Below are 22,903 nucleotides of genomic sequence, written 5' to 3'. Positions count from 1 at the left end.
CCACCACCACCACCACACACACAAATCAGTCATTTCTAGTAACACTGCTTTCTGCCAGTGGTTAATTTTAATATCAACACTGAATACCTATGATGCTGATAATTTCTCCAAATATAACCACAGCAAAAACAATAGAGAAAGCTCTTGGTGTACCACTTTTCAATGGATTGATTTGGGTAAGGTACAAAAGAATAGAGAGAAAAAGGAAGAAATGATGACAGTACGATACCAGTTGAAATCTTTATTCTAGGAGAAAATTTGTTAACTCGAGTGTTTTCTTGATTGGTACATACTTCACCCTTTGTGGGTCATACAACTGTCCAGTCATGTGTCACATAATGATTCAGGTCAATGATGGGCCCCATATTCTACAGTAGTCCCATAAGATTGTAATGGAACTAAAAAATTACCACTGCAGCCAACAACAGCATTGGAACCCAACGTGTTACCACGTGTTTTTGGTGATGCTGGTGTAAACAAACCTATTTTGTGCTTCCAGTTGTAAAACATAAATTTTTCTTAAAGAAAGCCTAGCAGCACATGCATTATGTACTGCACATCATACTTGACAATGATAATGTGACTAGATTACTGGTTTATGTAATAATGATGTTTTTATCATTACTCTAGAGTGTACTGCTCCTATTTATTTAAAAAAAAAAAAAAAGTATGCCATGTCTATGCATGGCAAGCATGATGACATGAACCTGTAATCCCAGCAACTTTGAAGACTCAGGCAGGAGGATCCTGACTTCCAGAACAGCCCAGAAACTTGGCAAGACCCTAAGCAACTTAGTGAAACCCTGTCTCAAAATAAAAATTTTTTAAAAAAGAGCTGGGGATATATGTGCCCCTGGGTTCAATCCTCGATACCTAAAAATAAAAATAAAAAATAGAAAAAAAAATAGAATTTGTGTATAACACAGCCAGAGTCAGATAAACTACTATATATGGTTTGTCATTATATTTCTTTATTACAACATGCAGTTTTTCCATATAGATTATATATTTAGTCACTGAAAAATATGTCAGAGCTAGCAGAACCTCAATTTTTAGTTCCCAGAGGTGGCTTTTTTTGGGGGAAAAAATCATAACTTTGACTTTTGAAGTGATCTTTTTAAAATATAAAATCAAATAGAACTTACAACACTAGGAACACCACATAATCTTTTGGGAATAACTGCAATTACCTGTCCCTAGTAATATGCTGATCTGAGTACCCCTCAAAAAGACAGCAAAAAGTGAGAATCAGAGAGGGCAGTTCACACCTACTTGATGATAGCTTCATGGGACCGGTAGTTCTCACACAGGAGGATCCTACATGGAAACTCTGCAGGGTAATGCTCATAGAGTCGATCAAGTAACGAAACATGAAGGTTTCTTTCCCTGGCAAATTCGCTGTAAACAAAAGGACTGAGCTGTAACAGACAAACATACAGAGAAAATTTAACTAAATATACAATTAGCATTCTTTAACTTGCTTATAAAATATCACTGTGGTAAAATTTCTGATGTATTAAACCCCAACATGCTAAAAGAAATAACATACAAAATCAGTTGACATTTTCTATGAATCCTTTTATTATTATAAGGAACTAGGCCAAAATTTCTAATTCTTCATTGTGGTATGCAACACAAACCTAGAGTTTCTATACATGAATTAATAAAAATCTTCTCCGGGGCTGGGGTTGTGGCTCAGTGGTAGAGCGTTGCCTAGCATGTGTGAGGCACTGGGTTTGATTCTCAGCACTACATATAAATAAATGGATAAACTAAAGTCCATCAACAACTAAAAAAAATTTTTTTTAAAAAAAGATCTTCTCCAATAATATAATAAATGATGACTACTTCAGTAACTTTAGGGACGCAACCCATAGTATCACTGGGGGAGTCACATTAGTTATCTCACCAAAACTGATCAATTATTTTAAGCGATGAGCTGGTAGGACATACAGATCATGACTAAAATTATTTTTAATTATTAACAAAACAACCCCCTTTCCTTTTTCTGGGAAAAAAAAATTGCATATGCTAGGCAATGGTCCTAGCACTAAGCTACATCCCCAGCTCTTTCTTTTTTTAATTTTGAAATAGGGACAAGGTTAGCTGCCTGAGCTGGCCTCAAACTTTTGATCCTCCTGCTTCAGCCTCCTGAGCAGCTGGAATTACAGGCACGATATCTAAATCAAAACAATCCTCTTAGCCTCATAAAGTACAAGGAGTGATTCTAGGTAATACTTTTTATTGCTAAAGAACAAAATTAAACTACTTTGCACAAAGGAACAAAACCAAAATTTGCTTCTTCATAAGAACCTCCTCTCTGAGTGTCCTGACAGCTCTAACACTATGCAGGTGTAATCTGAATCAGCTGTGGTAAAAGAGTTGCCAAATGGCAACTTCGAAAAATAGACATCTTAATAGAAAAAACTGTTTCTTTCTCATGAATAGGTATGCAAATACATAAAATGTGATATATTCTTTGACATTTTGACTATAATTTTTAATTAAGCCCTTTGTTTTTTATGACATAAAAAATTAATCCTTCACAAAAACACATATTAGAGACAGAAATTGGGGAATTTTAAGATGGATCATTTAAATTCTGTAAAAAAAGTAAAAGGCTGGGGTGTAACTCAGAGGTGGAGCCTGAGTTCAATCTCCAACATCATGCCGAAAATGAATAAGAATCAAACATTCATTATATAAAGAAATGAGCTTCAAAATAATAAATGTTAAAATAAAAACAACATTGATAAGACTCTTATTATTTATTCTAAATTGTCTAAACAAAGAAGAAAAAATTGGGACCAGTAATTTTCCTTCAGAAATATCAGCATTTTTCACCATTAGTATAAAAATACTTAAGGGCTGGGGTTGTGGCTCAATGGTTTGCCTAGCACGTGTGAGGCCCTGGGTTCAATTCTCAGCTAAAAAAATAAAGAATGAATAAAAGAACAAAAGAAAAAACAAATGAAAGAACGAAAAAAAAAAAAGAAAAGTCCACTGACAACTAAAAACATTAAAATAGAAATACTTAGAAGTACTTAATCTGCAATACTTGTCACAATTTCATAGGGTGTTATAGAAATAGAATGTTAAACACCAAAATATAATTAAAAGTTATTTTCAGTATGCTTGATGACTAAGAAAGCAGGTACCTGCATGTGATCACCAGCCAAAACAATCCGGGTACTTTTAGTTGCTAATGCTAGAGGCATAATGGTTTCACACTCCATGGCCTGGGCAGCTTCATCTAGCAGAATGTGCGTAAAAAACCCTGGAAACACAGAGCAAACACAGCAAAGTATATTATGGCAACAACAGAAGTAGAAATCACTTGTTTTCTGCTAAGGAAAGAGTTTAGCTTGTTAACCAAGAAGTGTGAATATTTTTTAAAAAATATTTTTTTAGTTGTTAATGGACCTTTATTTATATGCGGTGCTCAGAGGATTGAACCCAGTGCCGCATACATGCTAGTCAAGTGCTATATTACTGAGCCACAACCCCAGACCAAGTGTGAATATTTTTAAGAACTATCCTCAATTTAGATAATCATCTATTAAAATCATCACTTAAAAAATAAGAGTTTAAAAAGAATGACTCAGTAATGTGTATGTATACACTTGCATCTGGCTCAAAGACTGTTAAATCAGTATATGAAAAGATTTTAAAAGTTCAAGATAGTGTCTTTTCACTAAAAGAAGGGTAACTAAACAACTGACAGCCCCAAAGCTCTTCCACAATTTATTTGCCAAAAACACCAAAAATAAAATAATGGTAGTTCTTAAGTAACATTACCCTAAACATAAACAGACATTAAAGAAAAACATACTCAAATCTAATATAAAGGAGAAAGTTGTGAAAATCATTCAAATCTAACATTATAACTTACCTTAGACTAAAAACAATGAGAATCTTATTAGCAAATTTACTAATTTGAATATTTAGGTTTACTTTTCATACATAATCAAGTGTCATTTAATAACAGGGATGTGTTCCAAGAAATGTAACATTAGGCAACTCTGTCATTCTATGAACGTCAGAGTGTGCTTACATTAATCTAGATGGTATAGCCTGCTATACATCTAGACGATATGAATGTGTTGTGTGTTATGTAGTCTTTTGCTCCTAGGTCTGTGATGAACAAAACAAGATCAAACCAACCAAGTGAAAATAATATAATCAATAGATGCAATAAACATGAGATGGATGAGTAAACATTTTTGTGTAGGCCAGGAGTACACATCAAAATAACAATAGCGTGGGCTGAGCGGTAGAGCGCTCACCTCGCGCGCTCACCTCGCACGCTCACCTCGCACGTGTGAGACCCTGGGTTTGATCCTCAAAACCACATAAAAATAAATAAGTGTAATAAAAGTATTGTGTCCAACTGCAACTAAAAAATAAATATTAAAAAAATAATAACAATAGTGTCTGTAGTCTCAGTTACTCAGGAGACTGAGGCAGGATGATCACTTGAGACCAGCAATTAAACCCAGCCTGTATAACACAGCAAGACCCCATCTCAAAAATAAAAGTATAGTAACCACATAAACCAGGAACCCACTTGTCAATTACCATTACTAAGTATTGTGCACAGTACATAACTGTACATACTACACTTTTATACAACTGGCAGTACAGTAGATCTTTTTCTACCAGCATCACCAAAAACATGTGAGTAAATGTGTTACCCTACAATTTTACAATGGCTATGATGTCACCAGGCAATGGAATTTTTCAGCTCTGCTAAGACTCTCATGGACCACCATCACATAGTCAGTCCGTGCCTGACTGAAACATCATTGTGTGGTGTACGACTCTCTCTAAAATATGTATAATTTTTTCGCCTAAGACCTTAGCCTGGTTTAAAAACAAATCACCACTCTGAAAATACAGGTCTGATAACAAGTGTTAAAAATACACACTATCACCAGATGCTGTGGGGCATGCCTATAATCCCAGCAACTCGGGAGGCTGAGGCAGGAAGACTGCAAGTTTGAAGCCAGCCTCAGCAGCCTGGCAACTTTCTAAGCAACTTAGTAAGACTCTGACTCAAAAGATATAATAAAGAAGTATGGGGATGCAGCTCCGTGGTAAAGCATCCCTGGGTTCAATCCCCAGTTACCAACCCTGTAAAAAAGTACATTATCTGGGGCTGGCTTGTGGCTCAGCAGTAGAGCATTCGCCTCGCACATGCGAGACCCTGGGTTTGGATCCTCAGCACCACATAAAAATAAATAAGTGAAATAAAAGTATTGTGTCCAACTACAACTAAAAAATATTTTTTTTAAAGTACATTATCTAGGGATTCCACCTCTTGGGTCCCCTTCTTCCTCCGGGAGAAGTCTTTTCTGCTGTCCTTTAATAAACTTCTAATTTCTACTCGGAAAAAAAATAAAATAAAAAATAAAGTACATTATCTAATGTTCCCCAGATAAAATGCCTACAGTAGGAGGCATCCCATGTCTTGGTTGCTGTTGCCATTCACACTAGGGCAGACGGTTATGTATGTAGGAAGGAAGAAAAAATTCCTTTGCCTCTAAGAGTGGAGAAAGAGGCAAAACCCTCCTTGCTGACTGAATAAAGAAGTCCTCCCACCACACTACCAACTCACTGGGTAGGAAGGGGGCTCTCTCCTTTTTAGGAGCATAGCAAAGGACAGAAAGTAGTTTCCCACAGAATGAAAGTGATAAGTCTATAGAGGCCAGGGGCAGAATGGATTAACCAGCCTCCTGTGAGTTAGCTAAAAAACCTATTTCAATAAATATCAAGAATTCCAAACAATTGGTTTATACAATTTTCTAGACAACTTGTTTTTAGGTTAGGAACTTTCTAAATCTTACTGGTTGGCAGTACTAACCATTATCATCACCCATTCAAACAAATGACTATGAGTGACAACAAAAGTATCTCTAACTATAATCTATTTATCAATAGTGGCCTAAGCGTGACATGGACACATGCATTTTTCTTCCTGTTGAGAATTCATGCTTTTATTCTAAAGGATTAAGAAAAACAACTATAAAACTGGAAAAACTGAGACTAGTGAAAAAAATTCATTTTCATTAGGTAACAATAGAGTGAGGCTTCCGTCAGGAACTAAATAAATCATAAAAAATATTCACTACTGATTAAGCTAGAAAAAGTAACTTGAATTGATCAAACTGAATTAGTTTAAGTCTTATTTTCTCATCTGTAAAATCATCCTCAAAAGGGTCAATATGAGAACTGAATGAAGTATTAACAACATTCACAACAAAGGACCCAGTCACCTTCCAACAGAGATGATCCTACACTCTAGGTCTCCAAAGCTATTCTTCACTCTTTCTCACAAAACAATACTGTTTAGGAGGCTTAGATATTTAGCTACATAGCAAATATGTGGAATATGATCATAAAGTAACAAGACTGACTGTTAAATAAACATACTAAAATTTACATTTCAAGTAAGTGTTGGTGCAGTCAAAGAAGTCCCTTGGGAAGAAATATAACTCATTCCAATGATACTGCCACTATTCAAAACATTTTGAACCTCCGCTTTTGTAACTGCCCTCACCAGCTAGCTATGAGCTACACACACAGAAAATAAGTCTCATTACCTGAGCAGCACATCTGTTTTCTTTTTTTCTCTCTAATGGCACTGCCCAGTTTAATCATCTATTTTATTCATTATATACATCTCAGAAAGATTTAAGCTTTTCTAAAATTAAATCTATACTCAATAACTTTTGTTGTTTTTTTTTAAAGGTTGGCCACCATTCCTTCATTTAAGATATACAGGGCTTCCAGGTATCTATACTCTAGGCTAGGTGCCAGGAATAGAAGGTGAAGAGAACAGTCTCTCCTTCCAGGGACTCTGATGTTCAAAAGAATTCGTCTCTGGCTCTGAAAGCAATTCCAACAGGAGAAGATAAAAAATTTTGATCAATGTCAACAATTATAATGTGACAGTAATAAATGACCATCCTTTTAAAGCATCTGAAGTAATACTACTTTGTTCCACCATATTATCACAACAACCTGTTATCTTCTATCTGGCCCTGTGTAATATTAGATTGATTTTACATAGCTCCAGTATAGAAATGTAATAGTATTACATAAAAAAAAAAAATCCTATAATGCTTGCTGTCTCTACAATGCAAAAGCAATTTAAGACAAAAACTTGAGAAAATTATAAAAAACAAACAAAAAAACACCAACAATGTCCAAATTTGAATTCTTCATGTGATTATAAGTAACTACCACCTGACCAATGGAATAACAGTCATGAAAATGTCTAGGGTTTGGATAATTTTTTCAGTACAGCGCACACAGTGTGTGTCTTAGGTTGTGGGCCACAGTCTCTGTTGCAACTACTCAACTCAGGTGTTGTGGCACAAAAGCATCTATAGAAAGCAAACAGGCAACTAAATGGGCACCGGTGGCTGTGTTCCATCTAGTAAAACTTTATTCAAACACAGGCAGCAAGCCAGATTTGGCTCATGGGCTACAGAATGAATACACAAGCCCTAACCCTGTGAGATACCCTATATTGCGGCAGGAGTCAGCATACCAGGTTCAAGATCCAACTGACAGAGGTACTGGGAAGTATTCAATGTAACCACCACCACTCGATGTTTAAGAATATCTTCTTTCTGTGGCATCTGAAAGGTGGAATGTGCGCTTGAGATCAAACAGTACTGATGCACAACTGGGTGGACAGTCTTTACCCAGCGATTTCGGAAATAAACCCTGTAAAAAAAGATAATATTTCTGATACACATTTATCAACATCTTAACAATACCTGATTACTAAAATTATTGACACCATTATTTTCCAATTTCTGGAAATTAACAAGTAAAACTTCATAATTGTTAATTAACACTCCACTGTACTAGAATTTAACATAAAACTGCCACTATATCTAGTGTGACGTCTCCCATTTTAAAAAAAGGAAAAGAAAAAAGATATAAACAGAAAGCATAAGTGCTACCACAAAATAAATACCTAATGAATTTTAAGAGTTCAGATTAATCTCAACAAAATGACAAACAAGTTTTATACATGCATATGGGTTTTTAATTAAATTCAAAATCGTTCTACTATGGAATTACTTTTTCTAGAATATTCTTACAAAAATACACTGAACTCATATTTTAGAATATGAAACTGCACACTTACAACACAAATTCAAGTTATTTGCATTTTACTTTAGAAAACTTCTTATACCTATATCTAAATAGACCTCTGTCTGAGATTCTGGACATCTTAAAACAAATTTAAATTCTGAACAACCAAAAGTATCAAAAGTATGCAAACTTTAAGAAAGTGCATCTCTTCCATTAATTGCAAAAGAAAAATATTAATAGGTTTCATGCTACAGATTACTAAAATGCTACAGAAAAGACTCATCCATCCATCCACCCATCCAACTCTCACTCCCCCAACATAACAAAGACTAGGCATCTACTAAGCTACAGTACAGGAACAGATCACACAGGGGTTGGGAGTAATCATAAAGGCTCTGGATTTAGCCTGAGTTTAATGAAAAGCCTTCAGAATTTGACAGGACAGGGGCTGGGGTTGTGGCTCAATGGTAGAGCATTTGCCTAGCACATGTGAGACACTGGGTTTGATCCTTAGCACTACATAAAAATAAATAAATAAAATAAAGGTATTGTGTCCAGCAATGATTTTTTTAAATTTTTTTAAAGAAAAAGAATGACAGGACAATCACACAACATGATTTATGTTGCTAGAGGACTTATATTGCTCTGTTTCTCTGGGCAGAATATGTTGCAGGGGAGGACCAGACAATGGTATGCTGGGGAGGAGGGACTGATTTGTAGTGTTTGCAAATTTCCCTGGTGTAAAAACTATTACCATGGCCAATTTCAAGTTAGTAGTACATGTCACTGAACATGAACACGTGAGACATGCACATGATCAGCTATCACAAGCCAGTACAATTTAACATCGACACGCCTCTGGGTGGGATGGAGGTAAGGGCAGTGAAATCAGTTAGGAGGTTGTTGAAAGGCATGGACAAGAGAAGATGGTGGCTTGGACTAGGATGGTAACAATGGAGATGTGAAAATGGTCAGATTCACTAGACACTGTAAGAGTAATGCCAACAGGGGCTAGCAATATAGCTCAGTGGTAGAACACTTGCTGAGTATTGTGCGGCTGAGTTCAATCCCCAGTACCTCAAAAAAAAAAAAAAAAAAAAAAAAGTCATGCCAATAGGATTTACTAATCAACTTGAGATAAAATTTAAGAGAAAGAGCTTGACCTGGTAGCACACACCTGTAATCCCAGTGGCTTGGGAGGCTGAGGCAGGAAGATTGTGAGGTCAAAGCTAGCCTCAGCAATTAGTGAGACCCTGTCTCTAAATAAAAATAAAAAAGAGCTGGTGATGTAGCTCAGTGGTGGAGTGCCCCCGCATTCAATCCCTAGGTCAAGCGGTATGTATTGGGAGAATACAAAGTCTTAAGATGAGATATTATCACCTACAGAAAAAGAGTAAATTTAAAAAAGAAAGAAAACTAGAGGAAGAATGAATGACAGAACACTCCTACATCTAGAGGCTGGGAAAAGGAGTAGGATAAAGTAAGGCAACTGGGAGAGGGCCTGAAATAGGGGAGAATTCAGGAGCTGTAGGGAGTATTAGATACAAAATGAACAAACTGTTTCAAGAGAGAAATAAAGAGTAACAGTACCAAATGCTGCTAAGAGGCTGAATAAAATAAGAACAGACCACAGGATTCAGAAACAAGAAAACCATTAGTAACCACAAAATAATGGTTTCAGATTAAAAGTAAAGATGGAAACTTGGATAACTTGGGCTCAAGACAAAGAGAACATAGGAAGTAGAGCCAGGGAATACAAATATTTATAAAAATTTTCAATAGAGGAATACAGATGAAGTCAAGGTAGTTTTCTAAACCAAAGGGCTGTATCAGTACGTATCTACTCTCATTTCCAAAATGGATCTAATAGCTCAACCTCTCAAGGATTTAGAGAAATTATATATAATATGCAGCAGAATACCTGGCACCAACAAACAGAAGTCCTCCACTTCCCACAGCAAAGCTGACACTAAAAGCAGCATTGAATCTAGGGGCACTTTATCACTGAGCCACATCCCCAGCCCTTTTAATTTTTTATTTTAAGACAGTCTCATTGAGTTGCTTAGGGCCTTGCTGAGGCTGGCCTCACACTTGGAATCCTCCTAACTCAGCCTCCTGAGCACCTGGGATTATAAGCAAGCACCACAATGCCCAGCTTTGAAACCAGCATTTTTAATACTCAATTAATATTCAATTTACATCACACAAATGTAAAAGGTGACATGATGGCATGAATACAAGCAATTAAAATCAGTCTCAACTTCTACAATCTGTTCTCAAGCTCTGTAAAACACGTAACACAGGGTTTTCTTTTTTATTGTAAACAAAGCAAAAAACTTATTTAATAAATGTCTCAATATAAATTATAATTGAGGAATAAGATATTTTAAAAACACTATGGTGATAAGAATTGTAAACTTGGTCAAAGTTTAAAATTACCACTTCTAAAAGAGACAAAACTTTCAAATATGTTTTATATTTTAATAAAACAAGTTTAATCAGATCAGCAAAGCAAATTTACTTTTAAATAATACCTCATTTTACAAATTGTCTATGATTCTATTCACATTAACCCCAGTAAATGTAATTAAGCATAGAAACAATCAGGACTTAACTCCAAAGTGTTAGTAGTGAGTGTTTATCTCTGGATACTGAGGCTATAGATAATGTTGATTTTCTTCTTTGTGCTTATTTACTTCAATAAATATTTCATTGTAAAATAGAAAAGAATGGTTTTTCAAATTACTTATCAACTAACTCCAGGAACCTGATTCTTCTTCAAAGGAGGGAGGGAGGGAGGGAGGGAGGGAGGCAGGCCTGTAGTTCTAAATATCATTACTGACTTTTTCACATTACTTGGAAAGTTACCTCAAGTAAGAATAAGAAAGTAAGCCATAAGAATTCAAAGCTCGATCTCTTGACTATTTTATTAAAGTACAACACTAGTGCTCACTTTCAAAAGATTTAAATATTTTCTCTGTATTGTCATTTCATGCAACATTTAATGAGACAGATACTTTCAGTAAGATTATTTAAAACACACCTAACATTTTTCAAAATCTGAGAACTGATAGTAAAAAGTGACACTTAAGGGGCTGGGGTTGTGGCTCAGTGGTAGAGCACTTGCCTGGCATATATGAGGCACTGGGTTCAATTCTCAGCACCACATATAAATGCATAAATAAAATACAATCCATTGCCATCTTTAAAAAAAAAAAGTGACACTCAAGTTCACAGTGTAAAACATAAGCTGGGGATGTAGCACAGTGGAAAGAGTGCATGTGCAAAACCCTGGGTCCTTTCCTAGTACCTAGGGTAGGGCAGGGCTGGGGTAGGGTATAAGGCTGTACGTTGGCAGGAGCCAGAATTCCAGTTACTACCGAGGCTGAGGCAGAATGATTCCAAGTTTGAGGACAGTCTGGGCAATTCGGCAAGATTCTGTCTCAAAATAAAAAGAGCTGGGAGTAGGGCTGGGGTTGTGGCTCAGCGGTACAGTGCTTGCCTCACACATGTGAGGCCATGGGTTCGATCCTCAGCACCACATAAAACATAAATAAAATAAATGTCTAAAAAAAAAAGGAATACACTCTTTTAAAATAAATAAGTAAATAGAAAGAGCTGGGAGTATAGCTCAGTGGTAGATCACCTCTAGGTTCAATACCCAGTACCCACCCCCCAAAAAGTTCAAAGTACTTAATTGACTCCAATTACGTAATTTACATATTTTCTAGAAACAAAACAATTCAAATATCCCACAGGATTTATAATGATTCTTAAAATAGGACATAGTTTGATAATTATAATTCACTGCAATCTTATTCATGTATTGAATTCATATGCAATAATGAAGCTCCTGAATGATATTAGTTAAGATATTAAGAATCAGAACATGATACCAGAAGAAAATTACATCTTTAAAGATCTTTCTACAACAACAAATTTTTCCAGTTTGCCCAGGAAGCGGTCAATCTCCAAAGAGGGCCTCTCCCTGCTAAATGGACTATAGGGAAAGCAGTTTGTTTCTGTGCATGATCCTCAGAAACATGCACAGAAACAAACTGCTTTCTCCCCTACAGTCCATTTTTAAATCTTTTAATTCTGAATAAAGTAAAAAGTAAAAATAAATGTAATCTAAAATGATTTCTAAAACCTCCACTCCCAAAATCTGGAACTCAGCTCAACTCCTGGCAACTAAGAGAATTTTATAAATTTGAATCACATGTAGTATATTTAAACCTACTAACTAGTGCTATTTACTCTGGCTAGTCTCACACTATCAAGTTTCCTGGGCTGGGACTCTAAAGTACTGTCAAAAGACAGCAAACCTTCACTCCCTGAAGACATCCCTCTCCTTCATGACCAGAGCAGACTTGGTACCCTCTTGTGTTCCTTCCCCTGCAGCCTGGGATCATGTGGAGAAAGCTGATCGCCCCAGAGCAGTTAGTCAGTCTAATTTTCCCTACTGGTGCTAATAAATCCTAACAAGTATTTCTTAGGAAATACATTTACAAGTCAATACATTACCCAAAGAGGAAAACATAGTGGAAAATGTAGGTTTATATGAAGAAAGTATGCAGGGAAGTCAGGGTTTTTTTCTCATTTAATTCAATTTTCTAAATGAAATCATATGCATTTGAACATACTTTTTCATCTCGGACTGAACTAGTCTCAAAAGTGGGAAGAGGGAGACCTCTTTTTTTGTTTTTTGTTTTTTTTAAGAAAGAGAGAGAGAGAGAGAGAGAGAGAGAGAGAGAGAGAGAGAGAGAGAGATATTTCCTAATGCCTATTTTTTTTTAGTTTTCAGCAGACACAACATCTCCGTTTTCTTTTGTATGTGGTGATGAGGATCAAACCCGGGCCACACGCATGCCAGGCGAGCGTGCCACCGCTTGAGCCACATCCCCAGCCCAGGGAGACCTCTTTATAACAGGTAAATTTCTATATTTGGGCCACTACAACCATACAACCATAAGAATATAACTTCTTACTCTACACATTTAGAGGCACTATATGTTGGATTATAACCTCCAAAAAAATAATTTTAAACAGAAAAAGCTAAGTACAACTTTCAAAATGATAAATTTTACTTTCATCAATAGTTCTACCACCACAAATAGCAAGTGAAATATGCTAAGTCCACCAGGATTTGAGCAGACTTTACCCTACTGTTTCCAAATCAAGCACAATGGTAAATGAGATTGCCACATTTCCCATGCAACACACACATACACAAAAACACACAAACACATGCTCTATCAATGATAAAAGCAAAGAAAACAATTTATCAACATGAGAGTGAAAACATTTATGGCAAAAATGCTAGCTATTCAACTTTCAATCAAATCTGAACAAGATTAGATTCTGAATCAAAGTAATTATTGGTGAATTTACCCTTGAATAAATACCACATTTTCACTTACAATTGTTTACATATGATATTTTCTTATTAAATACAACTAGATTCTAGGTAAAATAACTATTCCTGCTTTATCTTCTACACTAAAAACATAGCAAAAAAAAATCTATTAACAGGCCACATCACTTTTCTCTCTCTCTCTCTCTCTCTCTTTTTTTTTTTTTTTTTGTTTAAATGCAATTCTAAAATCATTTAAATGGTTTTAGCTATGGTTATTAAAGAAGTAAACTGCATAATTTCATTTTTCCATGCCTGGGATCAATTAGAAATAAAAAGTTAAGTGAATTATGAATCAAAAGTGTGTGGTTAGAAATTAATTTATAAACAAGAATTAATAGTAATTTGAATAACCTAGGCCATGATATATTAGTTGGTAAAATGGCAAACTAAACATTAACTTCATATAGCAATGAAAACAAATGGTATAATACATAATCATTTAATGATTCTTTATTGTTTTCTGAAGAAAAGGATTTTTATTCCCCCACAATCCTGTATTTAAGTACACTTCATGTCTACAAATACTCACAGGACATTTCTATGTCAACTTAAAATTTTCTTTGACATTATGTCTTTTAAACAGTAGCAATAAATTGTGAATTCTAGTCAATTACATTTTGTTGCAGAAAGCATTTCAGTATTTCATACTTCTCTAATATGTAGCTTCCACGAAATTACCAGCATGATAACAGTCAAATGTTTATTTCCATAAAGCTGAAACTGCATGACTACTCTGCCACACTAAATGTGCTAGAATGTAAATTAAACTTGATTTTAATTTATCATATTTATTATTTTATCATACCAGCTTTTAGAGGTACATATCAAAATTTATTCAGGTTGTAACATTTTTTACACACAAAACTTAAAAAAGGATGTCTTTCTCTATAGTTAATAAATGGTTAAAGATTTTTTTACATTTTGCCTTATTTAAAATTAATTATTCATAAGACAACCTCCAAATGCCAATACATAATTAAAGATTTTGGTATATCCAAAGTTACTAAAATCTTTGCAGACACCTTTTCTTAAGAATAACAAAGTATGATACAGATACATAATAAGCCTTAAAAAATACCTGAGAGGTCTTGCCTGGGGATTGCCTGCTTCTACATATGGATGTAAATAATCCTTTATGTAGAGATCAGCAGCACTATTAGAATGGGTGCAAATGAGAATCCTGCTGAAATAAATGGTGCAAATAAAAAGAATGATAAAACACAAAACTATTCAAGCAGTATAATACCAAAAAAAAAAAGCAGTGGCCATCTTAATAGCATACATTTCTGCCAACCTACTCAGTGCTCTCTAACATTATTATTTAATGACGCCTTTAGGAAACAACATTTCTCATTAAGCTACAAAGGAAGTTACCCAAAATTATATTAAAATCTATCATATAAATACGAAATTTTCTAAACCCAGCTCTTTGGGCTTTAACATATATTACAATTCATTGGCAGACTTCAAGTTTTGATGGCTATTTAAAAACTATCACTTTCTATATTACCAATTTTTAAAAACAGTGTTTCTAAAGAATTCAAATTTTAGTGCTTTGGGTTTAGTCTTTTTTCTGTTCTTTCAATCTTTAAGAGATAGGTGAAAACTGTCTTGCTGGCACTCATTTTGTATTTAAAATAAGAAAAGAAGCGTCCTGCTCTTGAAATACTAGCATACATCCCAGCTGCTCACCTAGTCTCGTGCTGCTGCAGAATGTGCTTGACGGCCTGAGCTAGAGTGAATGTTTTGCCTGTCCCATAGGGCCCAATGATGAGGACAGGTGGGAGCTGGATGGAAAGTGGAGTGGTAATAGCCAGAACAGCTTCTTTCTGTTTTGCATTTAGTCGAGGATCCAACTGTTCATCCCATTGTCTATGAAAAATAAAAATGTCATTTTAAATATATGCAACTTAGTAATGAATAGAATATCACACAGAAGTATCCTGAATTTTACTGAACCACTAAAAACTACTAAAACAACAGCACCAATAACAACTAATGCTTGTTCTAAAACCACTTTTCAGGAAAATTACCCAACAGAGTCATTTAGAGTGTCTGCCCATGTAAGTCATAACTTTATCTTGTCCTATTCCAAACACAAAAATTTTTTGACAACTAATCCAAAGAAATCGAAGCACTTCTAGAATAGTGGCTGCCAAGTTCATTAAGTAATAATGCCAATGTATCTGTTTGTGACAAAAAAGTGTCAGAAATTTTTTTCTGAAAATAATAAAGTTGTTTCTTTGCATAGCAAATAAAATGCAAAACAGAAACTAAAGTAATTTAAATTCTGATCCACTGAAAAGTCTCTCAAGGTTTCAAACAGGGAAAAAGAAAAGACTTTATGTCTCTGGTTAAGAGACAGCAGATTTTTTATAAAACCTTAACTTAGAAAATAGCATTTTTTTAAAAAAAGGTACCAAAAGCCAACAATATGAAATATTTTCTTATGTTTTCACATACAAATCACCCACATCTATCCTACTTTTCAGGGTTAAGAACACCTGCCACGTAGCACAGATGGCTGGTGTAATGAGATCTATCTTACTAGTGTCCCTTCTATAACTTGGCAAAGTTTTGAAGATTTAAATGAACAGCAGATGCTGAAACAGATCAAACCAAATGGAGAACCAACAGAATTCTTTCTCACAGTCACAACTGAAACACTAAATATCACAACAACTATGGCAAAAATGATAGGGATGTAAACCAAAATAGGAAGGGTGTGTAAAGAGATGCTTAGAAAATGTGCAAAGTGCCTACAGAACAATCCTGAAATAGTAGAACAGAGTTTAGACAGGAAAATTCCCTCTGTGAGGCTACATTCAAAATCAGAAGCAAGGACATATGGAAAATCATCTTAACACTTCTAGTTTCTTAAAAAATTACAGTGAATGTTACATTGTGACAGGTAATCTCAAACCAAAAAAATTCTCTGTAAAGAAAATGTAGGAGCTCCAGTAGCAAAACCAGTTAATGTGCAGAACTTATAAGAAAATATAAATCCTTAGAAAATAAACTGATCACGTGAACATGCCATCAGCCATTTTTCTGAACTACAAGATTTTTTAAGTTAAAACAATAACAAAGAAAAAAGACTGCTGAGCAGTGATGCTGAATTCCTTGGAAGCTATTTACTAAATTGCAAGCATTTTACTTCACAGTCCCTCTGTATTAACCAGCTTATTTACTCATAATTCTGCCAGTACCTAATAATATTCTATCTTCTATAAATGAAGAAATGGGTTTTAGGTGACCACTAAGTCCAGACCCAATATATGTGGCAGACCCTGTGGCATTAATGACTACCCCAAAACCATTCAAAGCACCCTTCTCTCCTGCCTTTCTCAGCTACTGGGCCTAGCCAGTTGTAATATTCCATTTTCCAGCTTCCTCTGCTGAATACCCAATTTTGGTGAATTAAATGCAGGAATAAGTCCCTCAGAAGGACTCTCATAGCCAATAAAGTAAAAACAAAGCCTCACTAATTATTTAGCTAGCTAACCGTTCTAGGTACAGGTTTTTAATTTTTTTCCTTAAACTAGAAGAAAGTCCTTCTTGCTCCATTGCCTTCCTCTTTTCCTTCAACTGGCTGGAAAGACAATGTAGTAAATAACTATACAGCAGCCACAGGATAACCATGAGACTATAATAAGCATAAAGAAGAAAACCAGCTCACTTTATTGGCAGAGAGGAAAGGGTGACCTTGGTCCATGATGGCGCTGCTGAGCCCCTGCACTAGCCTGGACCACCTATCTCTAGGCTTATAATTCAACATCTTTCACCAGTTAGTTCAGAAAACCATTACTTGCATCCATGCCTGATCACTATGATTCTTTGATATCTGTCCCTCATGCTTCCTTCACATGTACATGGAGATGATACTTGCATAAGACAATTACTATAAAGATCAAATGAGATAATGCATACATACATTTTTATAAATTAAAAATATTTACTTAAAGCTGTATGGAAAAAAAAAAGCTGTATGGAAACATAATTGAGCAATAGAAGTTTAATTTTAATTTCTATTCCTGTATTTCAGAAAAATGGTTAGGACACACATTTAAAAACAAAAACTTTAAAACATTGTAATCTTGCCAGGTACAGTGTGCATGCTCAAAATCCCAGAAACTCAGGAAGCTGAGGCAGGAGGCTCACAACTTCAAAGCCAGTCCCAGCAATTTAGTAAGACCCTATCTCAAAATAAAAAATTTAAAAAGAGCTGTAGATGTTGCTCAGTGGTTATGCACCCTTGGGTTTAATCCCTGGTACCAAATAAAAAGCATTCTAATCTTTCAAATCTGGGGGGTTTTGTCAATTTATAAACCAGACACGGTGGCACATGCCTGTAATCCCAAAAGCTTGGGAGGCTGAGACAGGCGGATCATGAGTTCAAAGCCAGCCTCAGCAAAATCGAGGCACTAAGCAACTCAGTGAGGCCCTGTTTCTAAATAAAACACAAAATAGGGCTGAGATGGCTCAGGAGTCAAATGCCCCTGATGAGTTCAATTCCTGGTACAAAAAAAAAAAAAAAAAAAGAGAGAGAGCTATGGATTATACTATGTAAGTATAAATCTAAGAGATTAATGACAAACTTATAGGTATAAAATATGTCAATATCCCTTTACTTTGTTTATGTAACTCATTCTACCTACCAATTATTTCAGTGTAAATAAGCACTTCAGAGTAGACCAGAAACTTTATCAATGTCAATCATCTCTGTAATTTCTGGCAATGAATAGTGAATAGGTGATGAGAACCAATGACTAAAACAAAGTGCACTTGTTTATTATACCACCACTTAATAAGGGAAAGATATAATTAAATACTTGATAAGTCAACTTTGGTTTTCATAATTTGAAACAATATGAAGTCTCTACAATTTATTCTGAATAAAATAAAATAAAAATTGTTTTATTCCCAGAACCAAATTAATTCAAAGTCCTTCCCTGGCCAAATACATTGTTATAATTAATTTATAACGCTACATGCTAAACAATAATTTCTCAACTTCATTTATGTATCTATATTCCACAAAAGATTTATTTGTTTGTTTCTTTGTTTATTGGTACCAGATATCAAACCCGGAAGCATTAATCACTGAACCATATTTCCAGATCTTTTTAATTTTTTATTTTAGGAAAGAGTCTCAATAAGTTGCTTTCGGCATCACTAAATTGTTAAGGCTCACTTTGAACTTGCAATTTTCCTGCCTCAGCTTTCTGAGTTGCTAGAATTACAGGCATGTACCATCATGTCCAGCAAAGATATTAAATAGTTAATGATATCTGAGTAAGTTCCTAAATCCAGAACCTTTCGTGGGTCGGAAGGGAGGGAAGTACTGGGGATTGAACTCAGGGGCGATCAACCACTGAACCACATCCCCAGACCTATTTTGTATTTTATTTAGAAACAGCATCTCACTTTTGCTGAGGCTGGCTTTGAACTCATGATCCTCCTGTCTCAGCCTCTAAACTGCTGGGATTACAGGCCTGTGCCACTGCCCCAAGCCAGAACATTTTAATTACTATTTGTATTACTGTGGTATGAATTGTTCCTGATAGGAAGTTTTTCTGCTATTTGACATTTTGTTGTAACTTTTGCCATTAACAGTCAGTAGGGTTTGAATATATTATATGTAAAACAACTTTCAGTAATGAGTACGTCAGGTAAAAATGCCTAAAAGTTTATTGGTATGGCCTCAACATTTAAACAACTATTTTCCTTCTTTAAACTTGAAATTCTTGGGCTGGGGTTGTGGCTCAGTGGTTGAGCACTTGCCTTGCACGCATGAGGCACTGGGTTTGATCCTCAGCAAGACATAAAAATGAATAAATAAAATAAATGTATTGTGTCCATCTACAACTAAAACATTTAAAAAAACTTGAAATTCTTAATAACTTAAGTGTGTCAAATATTAATAATGTGCAAGACCTTGTTAGTGTTCAAAATAAAGAAGACATGGTCTCTTAGTATACAAAGCTCAGAGTCTAGTGAGAAAAATAAAATGTACACAACTGACAAAAGGTAACTGGACAAATTATGCTTGAAAGCACAAAACTGACTGAGCCTTCTAGATAGCAGGGGCTCAGTAGTTACTGAAACAATGAAATGGAAGGGGCTGGAAGAAGCCTTACAGGATAGGAAGATTCTCAACAGGCTGACACTGGGCAAAGATGTCAGCCCAGATGTCCCAGTGAGGAACTCCCATAAAGATAAAGAGTCAGGGCTGGTGGGGGATGGGGGGGAGTTCTTCAATGGATTCTTAGTTACAGTTTTATAAGATGAAAAAGATGTAGAGATTGTATAACAATATGAACATATTTAACACTGCAGAACTATACACTTAAAATGGTTAAGATGGCACCCATTAAAAATTTTTAAATTTTTAAAAAATAAACTTCAAGAGAATTCAATATGGCTAGAGTACTGGGGACTTGGAGGAAGGGGATGTCAAGCAGAAAACAGTTGAGTAAACTCCTGAAAAGACATTGTTGGTAAGCACAATCAACATGCTTTGCAACAGAGAGCTAATAATAAACTTCCGATTAGGCTCTAAGACTTTATCAACATGTCAAGGAGAAGCCTTCAGAGATTTGACATAATGGTTGTTTTAGAAAACTAACTTCGAAAGAAATGTGAGAGTTGGACCAGACAACAGGGTTACAACCAGCAGGACAGAAGACCAACTAGCATGCTGCTGAATCGGTACAGGCATGAATTAAGCACTGGTTCTGAGAATGGAAAGAAAGGGACAGATGCAGAGAAGGTGAACCAAATGAGAGCTGAGACGTCGCTGGAGTTTTACAATGAGATCACGGAGAACCCTCAGGAGTATGAGCAAGTGGGAAGGAGATACAACAGCAAACAGAGAGTACTAGAAACATGCCAAACATTCCATCTCAAAAATTTTGGCAGGAAAAAGAAGAAAGGAGATAGGACAGCAAGCAAAAACACAGCAGAAACGGCTCAGGTTCTGTGTTGTAAGGAATGTCGTATTTTGTTTTGTTTTAGGACCAGAAGAAAATGGAATGTTGAGGAGGATTGATGTGTGCTGCTTCTAGGCCTAGCACATAAAAATGACCCATGTGGTCCTCTGTGCTCATTCTCTCCTGTCAACACACACAGTGCCCTTGGAAACTAATTATTGAACATGCCAGGGCCTCCATCAGTATGGAACAGAGCCATTCTACCATGTTTAGAGTGATAAATAAATGTCCACTGTGCCGAGCCAGTAAACTGAGAGAGAGAGAGAGAGAGAGAGAGAGAGAGAGAGAGAGAGAGAGAGAGAGAGAGAGAGAGGAGTTAGTATGAGCAAGGCAGGGACCAATGAGACAAAACCTGGCAGAGAAACTAAAAACAATGATTCAGTCACACAACTATCACTGCTATCTACTGTTGAAACAAAACAGAAGTGTCTTATTTAACTGATTGCATGTAAAGAAGTGTCAAAGAGAATTTAAGCAGAATACTATTTACACAACCAATAACTTGAGAGCCGTTTCTAAAGTATCTTCTGTCATGCTTACTCAACGTTGCTGAAATCACAATATTGTCCACTTTCAAAAATAATTTAAAATTAATTATTTAATTCAGAAAGGCCTCAATTTTCCAATTAACCTTTTACTCAAAAATATCCCTAAACTGCTTGGCATCCTATCAAACTAAGGCTGTTAAGAAAAGCAATAGAAGGGCTGGGGTTGTGGCTCAGCGGTAGAGTGCTTGCCTAGCACGTGTGAGGCACGGGGTTCAATCCTCAGCACCACAAAAAATAAATAAATAAAATAAAGGTATTGTGTCCAACTACAATTAAAAAAAAATTTAAGAAAAAAAAAAAGAAAAGCAACAGAACTCATTTCGACTGTGAGGAGTCTTGACCAAGAAAATCAATGATGAAACTCAAATGTTTCATTCTGTGGTTTCTTTTACTGTTTTGTTTTTTTGGTTGTTTGGTTTGGTTTGGTTGTTTTGCAGTGCTGGGGGTGGAACCCAGGGCCTTAAGCACACTAGGCAAGTGCTCTACCATGAGCTCACTCTCCTTTCTTTACCACTAAAATGCCTCCTGAGGAACATAGGCAATCTTTCCTATAAAAGTATGCTGGAGGGGCTGGGGTTGTGGCTCAGTGGTAGAGCTCTTGCCTGTCATGTGAAGCACTGGGTTCAATTCTCAGCACCACATATAAATAAATAAAGATCCATCAACAACTAATAAAATATTTGGGAAAAAAAAAGTATGCTGGAGTTACTTATTACAGATAGTCTATTTAATATTGATATACATCCTCTACTAAGGCACTTTCTTCCTGTACCTGTTGGGACTCCACGGTATGGTGGGAGTCATGCTGATGTCTGGAAACAAGACGCCATTGTCCTTGATCCTGTCTAGTGCATAGTGCATTTCACAGAGGGGTAATCGATTCAACTGGAACTGGAGTTCAACCTGAAAGATCAAATGAATTTTTTAAATTATTTTTTATTCGTACACTATAATTATATAATAGTGGGATTCATTATACCATATTCACACACTTACAAAACAATTCAATCAACCTCATTCTCCAGTATCTTCCCTTTCCCTTGCCATCTCCCTCCCCCAATCAGCTTGCTCTAGTGCTCTCTTCTATAATTATTATTTTTTAATGCACACATTATAATAATATACAAATATATATCACATGTGTATATACATACATACATATATATATAATTCACTGTGGTTTATTTGTATATGGACATAGCATAATTAGGTATATTCTGTTCCCCAGTACTTCCCCATACCCTCCCCTCCTACTTTTTTTTTTAACTTTAAAAAAAATTTTGTAGTTATAGTTGTAGAGAGACAGAATGCCTTTTTTTTTTTTTTTTAATGTGGTGCAGAGGATCGAACCCAGTGCCTCACACATGCCAGGCAAGCAGCTCAGTCCCCTCCCTCCTTCTTGATGTCCTTCCTCTACTCTATTAGTCTCCCTTCTATTGCCATGAGATCCTCCCCACCACCACCCATGGCTTCCACATGTAAAAGAAAACACTGGACTCCTGACTTTCTGAATCTGGTTTTATTTCACCTAGCATAATGTTACAAACATCAATGATCAGTGCTAGCAGCTCACTAGATGACTTTGTGGAGACAAAAATTTGGGGGAACAGTAGTTCAGAGTTGTTTTTTTTTTAAGTGTGATCATGTTCTAATAGCAATTATTATGGTTAATATTTGCTTTGTTTAGTTAGTATTAGGCATTGTAATAAGTACTTTACATAGATTGTCTCACTTAACAGTATTAATGGTATATATATTGTTACTAACATCATTTTACATATTAAGACACTTAAGCACTTGTAACTCATTTAATCTCTAGACAAAATTTGATACCA

The 22,903-nt window shown here is 35.6% G+C and overlaps 1 protein-coding gene across 3 annotated transcripts in view; it reads right to left on the bottom strand.

Annotated features, from left to right (window-relative positions):
* The window catches only part of HELZ (helicase with zinc finger), a 168,462-nt gene that overhangs the window by 65,701 nt on the left and 79,858 nt on the right, over positions 1-22,903 (bottom strand). For 2 of the 3 annotated variants that reach the window (XM_081271910.1, XM_081271909.1), the window contains exons 15-20: positions 21,841-21,971; positions 15,221-15,400; positions 14,607-14,711; positions 7,556-7,734; positions 3,159-3,277; positions 1,273-1,418 (exon numbers count right to left, since the gene is read on the bottom strand). In XM_081271910.1, coding sequence (XP_081128036.1) covers positions 1,273-1,418; positions 3,159-3,277; positions 7,556-7,734; positions 14,607-14,711; positions 15,221-15,400; positions 21,841-21,971 — 860 coding nt within the window. The remainder of the gene's footprint in view (positions 1-1,272; positions 1,419-3,158; positions 3,278-7,555; positions 7,735-14,606; positions 14,712-15,220; positions 15,401-21,840; positions 21,972-22,903) is intronic. The other variant, XM_081271911.1, reaches the window with a different exon arrangement.

This window comes from Spermophilus citellus (assembly GCF_964194105.1).
Source record: "Spermophilus citellus genome assembly, chromosome: 17".
NCBI lineage: Eukaryota > Metazoa > Chordata > Mammalia > Rodentia > Sciuridae > Spermophilus > Spermophilus citellus.
This window is presented reverse-complemented; position numbering and strand designations above follow the sequence as displayed.